The following is a 7,878-nucleotide window of genomic DNA, read 5'->3' as shown; positions in this document are numbered from 1 at the left end:
GGTTACTGGATTTGATGTGGGATTGATTGACGGCTCTTTGTTCTGCTTCCTGTTCCTTGTTTACATTTGTATATTAACTGTACTGACATCAGATTTCTGTGAGTTTCTTCAAATATGCACAATCAGTAAATGCGTGTCACATCCCTGTAGTTTACATTTTAATGCAATTTTTCCCCCCTCATACTGTATATCTATGAAAAAAAGAAGTTTTATTTTATTTGTATTTATTATTTTAACATGAATGCCTTTTTATATTTTAATAGCTATTGTGGTAGCCTATTAAGCATTTTTATTTGTTTTCTGTTTTTTGATTTCTCTAGTAATACAAGTAAAGGGACCTGGATAGTTCACCCAAAATGTCAACAATGGTCATCATTTACTCTGTATGACTTAGGCCTACTTTCTTCTGTGGAACATAATAGAAGATATGTTGAGAAATGTCTCAATGTTTATGCTGTTGTTTTTTGGTCCATACTATGGAAGTCAATGGGACCCAAAACCAAAAAGATATTTTTGTGTTCCTCCTTTTGTATGGTTAAATGGTTCTGTTTTGGTTCAAACCACCAGAGACAAAGAGAGGGATATTCCCTTCTGCTGAAGGTGTTTGAGCTCTGCTCCTGAAGCGTGAAGATGCTGCAGCAGATATTGGCTGACATGTACATCGAGCCGGAGCTGCTGACCGAGCTGAATGAGGAACAGAAACAGATTCTGTTCTTTAAGATGAGAGAAGAACAGATCCGGAGATGGAGAGAGACAGAGATGCAGCTGGAGGAGGAGGAAGCTGCACGTGTTAAAGTCAAAAAAGGTGTGAATGGATCTGTCACAAATGTATGGCTTTCTGGATTTCACCAAGCTTGTACAAAACTTGTACAGGTAGTACATTTGTCCAGAAGACACAATAGCACTATTACAGTCAACATGAAATCAGAATTGACATTTTTTACTTTTTTAAATGCACATTTAAGGTCTTTCTTAATTATATGTTGATGCATGTTTTATTTCAAATAAACTTAATAGCTTGTTCCTCCTCTAGCATTATTGCATAATGTTAAACAATAGGCATTCAGTGTCTCATTCAGTCTTTTTTATCCAATCAATTCCCAATCGATATAATCAAGTCCTACCCAAGTTTTTTTTCCCAAAAATATCCTGTTTCCCAAACTTATGTCTTGTTGTGTAAGCAAAATGGGTTGCGACCAACAATTCATGTTGCTTTAACAAAATCTCATTTGTGACACTTTGGGTGACACTCTTCTTATAGCCTCAGAGAGACAAAGTCAACCCAACATTGCTTTATGCTATATAAATCTAATCTTAGATATTTAACAGGCATTCAGTGCCACAAAATCAATGTCATCATTGTGAATGTTGTGCAGTTTCAGGAAAGACTGTGTCGTGGATGAAGGGTCTGGATGACGATGTGTGGGTTTGGGTGATGGGAGAACATCCTGAAGACAAACCCTACGATCAGATCTGTGACAGGGTCATGGCCGAGAGAGCAGCCCTGCAGGCCCAGAGAGAGGCCGAGAAGCTCAGGTAAAACTGCACCAGTCATACTCGCAGCTTCATGTAATGCAATCACAATTATATAGTATTTTAAAGGTGACATATCATGAAAATCTGACTTTTCCAGGTTTTAAGTGCTATAATCAGATTCCCGGTGCATCTACCAACCAAGGAAACGTGAAAAAGATTAACTCAGTAACTTAGTTTTGGTAAGCCTTTTTCTGCAAGCCTCTGAGAAAACGAGCGCGTCTGATTTCGCTCCCCTGGTGACGTGGCAAAGGGATCTCATTATAATATTACCGCCCCTTAATCTGTAAGTTTACACCCAAGGCGCCGTTATTGTGTTTTCACAAGCGACAACGGTGTACCAGCTCTAATGCCATGGTGAAAGTTTGAGCAAAACATGCTAACTGTTCTGTCTTTGGCTGCACAGACGAGCACAGAACACTGTTTAGAGTCCCAGTCCCAGATTTATTTACTGTATATTGCTGCTAGCAACACAAATCTAAAATGAACAAGCGATTTATTTCCCAGCTGTTTACCTCTACAGACATAACCAAGTGTTTTTGTAACTCGTGTGTGTTTTTAACGTAAACTTGTGTGTGCATGAGAACTTAGTTTAGTACTCACATGCTGTGACAGCCGCTTTCTGTGCGTGTGCTTCGTTTGTGTGCTCTCAGAAAACCATATATCAGAAGATTAAACTAATATGGTTTAAAACGCATGATTTCAGTGCGATAAACATGATAATCAGAACCAAAACAGATGTTTTTAGCAGGTCCAAGCTGTAATGGCGCAGCTGTATTTAAGCTTTTCAGTTTAATTTTTACTGACTTTTTTTTATTTTTTATTAGTCCCGCATACCACTCAAGTTTGCATCATCACAGAAATTTTAGCCTGAGGAAAGTCGATTGATCGAAATGTTGCTCATTAAACTCCATCGCCCCTATAATTGTTTTGAGTATGCAAGTACTGTATTTTTTTGTCATATTACTATGTAGGTTTAATTAATTTATTAATTTAGTTTTAGTTAAGTTTAGTTCATTTTTTATTACCAGTTAGCCATTTTAGCGCTTCAGCTTGAAACTTATTTCAGTTAGTTGCCAAGGCAACATTTCTCATTTGTGTTAAGTTAAAGTTTTTCATTTAATAATTATATTTTATTTTAACTTTATTTCAGTTAACCAACATGTTTTAGTTTTTGAGAGTTAACCCAATTAAACTCGGCAATAGCACTATAATTGTTCTTTGTCTTTGTATTGCGTGGCATAAACTCCAAAGTGATCCATTCGGTCAACACTAGTTAAATATTTCACCAGTTTACGGGAAGGTTGTCACCACAGCGCTTGTGTGCTAATACTGTGCTGCTAATGCCACTTCCTCCTCATGCACTTGTTCTTTTCAATAGGACTAGTGGACAGAAGTTAAAATTAATATTAGTTTCTGTTTTTAAAGGCATTTCTGATGTAGGATTATAATAATCAGTGCCTGTTTGGGTGTATATCTGTGCAAACAAACCAAATGGCCAGTATTTCCATGATGCAATATGTGTTGTAGATAACCGCACTGAACTAAAGGGCAAAACGTCTATGTTCAAAGTAACTGAAGTGGCATCTGTTGAATAAAAGTTGATCAGATAAATGCCTGCTGTTATCCAGTCAAAGCCACTTAACTATGTTAACTTTATTATGTACAACATTAAACTGCCACAGTATGAAATATGGGCTTAAATCCAACACACAAATTCATAGCTGCCTGATTTTCATATCATGGAAACACAGAAAAGCTTGCTTGGCTCATACCTTTTTTTAAAGAGTATGTACTCGACAGTAAGCACAAGGAATTTCTTTTTTGCCTTGTGTGAACATGAACACTCGTGTCTAGTGAAGGAATTGACCTGTCATATTAGTATGAGTGTTCTCGTTGACATTCAGAGTCTTGCCTCAGAGCAACTATTTCCTGTTCAGTTCTGTGAATTATTAATGACTTCCAATAACTCTAAATAACCTATGCAGGTGGCCTGCATGTTTTTGTGTTTTCACGTACAGGGCTAAGATCCCCTCACACACACACACACACACACACACACACACACACACGCTTTCTGACAGACCGTTCACTCTCCTGTGACGCCAGATTGTCATGGCAAAGTCAGAATTAACCCTTTTTTTTGTTTTGTTTTTTTGTTTGAATTTTTTTCCTTTGTGCACAGCCAGCCTTGTACTCTTCTAGGTTAAAAAATAGGTCGTCCATAAAATGCGTTGCACAAATTCGAGCATCTGGGTTGTGCTGTTCTGTTGTAAATAAATCTTAACCAATGATTCCTACTTGCATCTACTTCCGGAAGACCAAATAAAGTGCTTTTGCTTTCGCACTGAAACACACAGCGTCTCCCTGACATGCTGCTTCAACACGACTGCTGATCCTGAAACCACGCCTTCTTTCTTTGCGTGAACATTATGCTAATATCTCCACATAGTGATGTAGACATGTGGGGGCGTGTTAGAACGAGGCGTTTTAGGTAGGTGTGGCGCTGTCCTAATATCTCCACATAGTGATGTAGACATGTGGGGGCGTGTTAGAACGAGGCGTTTTAGGTAGGTGTGGCTGACTCTTAACTTTTATAAAGAATATCTCTTTGGATTTGAGACTTTAGTCTTTGCAACTTTTCAGATCTTCTTTATGCACCAAGAGCTTGTAACACTCCAAAGAGAAAGAAACAATTGAAATAGCATCATATGACCCCTTTAAAACATTTTAGGAAAAAAAATAGTATTTTTTCATGTCATTACATTGTTTAGAGCATTATAAAAAAGGTTAAACTATTTTTAAAAATGAGATTTCATTCATAAGTTATGCTACGTCCTTGGAAGAGGACATCGGGACTCAATTTAAAAAAATAAAAATAAAAAGACATGAATGAACATGCATAGGCAAAAACAATTGATTTCTTTTAAATCATCAATACATTTTTAGTTTTCATGATTTTTTGTATAAAGATAATTCTCAACTATGTTATAACAGAATTATTTGATAGACAATTTTTCTTTCTGCAAAATGTGTGTAAAATAGCCATAAACAGGTTTTCTCATTATATATAATGTATCTATACACTACATCTAGTTTGCATATTAATGTTTTTGGGGCAACATGTAATGAAAAAAAAAAATTTATAATGGGAGTAATAATTGACAAGATTTTCATATATCATAATAATATTTCATAGGAATATTGAAATAATTTCTTTCCCTATTAATTTGTTGTGTCTCCCAAAATGCGTAATAAACATGCTTTTAGTCCCGGTGTCCTCATATGAGGACATGTATGAAATCAATGTCCGGTTTCGTAACAGAAAGTCATATTTTGATTTGAAACCCCATAACATTTTCCTGAGATGTTGATGACACACAGTTTAAAAATTAGTCAGATTTAAATGATAATTACAAAATATTATCATATTTCCATAAGAGTGTCACTAAATTAATATCAGACATTTTTGAAGACCAATGAGAGGGGGTGGTCACGGTGAAACATCCAGACATTTAGCATCTCTGAAAAGCCCAGAATGTGCTCCGTACAGGACATCCAGACTTAAAACTGACATATAACGTCTCAGAGAAATTCACTACAATATAATGTCCTCATATGAGGATGCTGGGTCTCAGGAGGTTAAGGCAGAAAGTGACATATTACCCAAAAACCAAAAGGAAAAAATGATCAACTTTATAAAATGAAGTCTATTATGAGACCATTTTATAATCAGTAACAAGAAAAAATTAATACTGTCAAATCGATTAATTGCATCCGAAATAAAAGTTTGTGTTGTATGTGTGTGTATTCATATATACATATAAATGTACACACACATATATTATGTAAACGCAAACTTATAATTTGGATGCGTTAATCACGATGAATTGATTTGATAGCACACAATTTTTTTTTTATTCTAATTGTCTATAATCTGTTATACTTTTGAGAATAATTCTCATTATTGCCTAGGTTTATTCTCATTACAGTAGTACAGTAATATGTTTTATTGTATCACAGTTAAAAAAAAGTATTTAAATCAGCATAAAACTTGAAACTGAAATTATGCATACATTAAACCTTAAATATGAATATATTATTGGGTAACACTTTATTTTAAGGACCAATTCTCACTCTTAACTATCACGCATATTACTAGCATATTAGCTGTTTATTAGTAGCCTGCTTATAAATGTCATAAGGTGCGTCCCAAATCGTGTACTCATGCACCATTCTGTGATGTTTTCTAGTATAAATAGTGCGAGTAGTGCGTTCACACTGAAAATTCCAACAAGAAAAAGTGCACTTTAAATACCTGGATGATGCACTTAAATAACCGAAAAAATGAAGTGTGGAATGTTGGACACTTCATGCACTCAGCTGTCGCAGCTTTAATTACGTACTGAAGGGGGAGTGACAGAATAACATTATATAATTCATACACTACATCGTTGAGTACATAGTGTATAAGTGTATAGTGCGTCATTTGGGACACAGCTTTATTCTGCATGATCATATTCTAGATCCCTTAATCCACCCCAAACAACATAACAACTACCTTACTAACTATTAATAAAAAACACATTAGGAGTTATTATTGGGGCAAAATTCAGTTAATAGTTAGTTAATAGTGAGAATTGGACCTGCATTTTTTCTGCATTACAATAATAAGAATCTACTGAAAATCATCACTGAGAACATTTGAGAATTACACAAATAAACAACAACTATTTGGAGAGGAGCTGACACATGAGAAGGGATGTTTTGTTCTCTGTGGTTCTGTTTGTGCTGGTATTTTTTTTAGTCATGCATAAATAACTGGCATAACCGGTGTGATTTTGCATATGTGGTTCCAGTGCAGAAGTCAAAAGCTGCAGACGTGCGCAGACGATCTCTGGCCAAGCAGAGTATCGAGGACCATCGCAGGCGCTCAGTTAAAGCTCTGGAAAGAGGACGTGTAGCGGCCATGACAAAGGCCTTCGGCAGCACAAATCCAGCCCCTGCACCCAAACCCAGAAACACCAGCAACACCAGCAGTGCTATCAGCCGGTGAGTCACGTGATACGCTGCACATCAGAGCCAGCGTCCTTCATTCGTGTGGCAGTAACTGAAGAATAAAGAAGGGCTGGTGGTTTGAAAGATCGTAATCATCAATCATAATGGCCACGTTTACATGCACATCATTTGGTCAAAAAAATGGTCAGATTTATTCTGCAAAAGTTGATATGCTATTGTATTGTAATCAGCGTATTCCTCGTGAACGTCTTCTTTTCCTTCTGTTCTCTTGTGGAAATACTGGAAAGGCTTGCTCTTGATATTTATTTGAGTTCTTTTGTTGTAATTGTGTAATTATGACACTGAAGGTGCGCTCAAAAGCCAAATGTAGGTCATGGGACTCTTATGGTGCTTTCACCCATCTGTATACTGATTTACGTTCGTTTCCTTTCTCCTCACTCCAGAAATGCTTTACATTTCATTTGCACATGCAAATATAATTGAAAAGTGGATATTGTGAATAAACTGTCTGTATATTTTAGATTGTCAGTCATCTTATTTAGATTCAAAAAACTGAATTTTGGCTTACATTCATGTGCATGTAAACACAATGAAACCAGGCAGTATTGAGGATATTTGAATAGTTGTGGGTATAGAATAATATGTCGGTAAGACATCATATCAATATTCTTTATATTTAGTATAGACACCATCATTCAGAAGTCTGGGGTCTGTAAGAGTGTTTTAAAATGTTTTTAAGTCACCAATGCTGCGTATTTTGAAAGACATCTTTTATTAGGATTCTTTAACAAAATGTTCAAAAGAACAGCTTTTTTTTTAAACGGGAATCTTTTGTAACATTATAAACGGTTTTACTGTCACTTTTGATTAATTGAATGTGTTCTTTGCGAATAAAAGTATTAATATCTTAATTTAAATTAATCAATCTGACCTGTAATGTAGTGGTAAATGTTTTTTTGTTTGGATTTTAGTGGAGAATAAATTATGGAGCTTGATTTTATTGTGGAATTAATAATAATATGTTTATTATTCAGGTTTGCTCTGAATGCTGGTCAGTCTGCTTTTCTTTTTTTTTTTTTACAAAAATATGCATGCAACTCATATATTGATCTTGATATGAGAATATTGATTACAGTATTGTGATGTAAAATATTATACTTTGATATTTTTTTCACCCACCACTGCATTCAATATAAATATAATAATCTGTATAATCAGAATGTTATGCAGGACTTTGACTCTGCTGGAATGCCGTCTGTCTCTCTTGATAGAGCTATTAATAGTGCTATATTTATCATAGCTGTATGTCACATCTTTTCATTCAGG

The 7,878-nt window shown here is 35.4% G+C and overlaps 1 protein-coding gene across 1 annotated transcript in view; it reads left to right on the top strand.

Moving 5' to 3' along the window:
• Positions 1-7,878, top strand: part of LOC107566901 (SH2 domain-containing protein 4A-like) — a 12,958-nt gene that overhangs the window by 3,261 nt on the left and 1,819 nt on the right. The window contains exons 2-5 of the mRNA XM_016252466.1: positions 568-805; positions 1,377-1,536; positions 5,009-5,031; positions 6,393-6,585. Coding sequence (XP_016107952.1) covers positions 631-805; positions 1,377-1,536; positions 5,009-5,031; positions 6,393-6,585 — 551 coding nt within the window. The 5' untranslated portion in view covers positions 568-630. The remainder of the gene's footprint in view (positions 1-567; positions 806-1,376; positions 1,537-5,008; positions 5,032-6,392; positions 6,586-7,878) is intronic.

The sequence above is a fragment of the Sinocyclocheilus grahami genome, unplaced genomic scaffold (assembly GCF_001515645.1).
Source record: "Sinocyclocheilus grahami isolate Dianchi unplaced genomic scaffold, SAMN03320097.WGS_v1.1 scaffold1111.1, whole genome shotgun sequence".
NCBI lineage: Eukaryota > Metazoa > Chordata > Actinopteri > Cypriniformes > Cyprinidae > Sinocyclocheilus > Sinocyclocheilus grahami.
The sequence above is the reverse complement of the archived record's forward strand: the minus strand, read 5'-3'. Positions and strand labels throughout refer to the sequence as shown.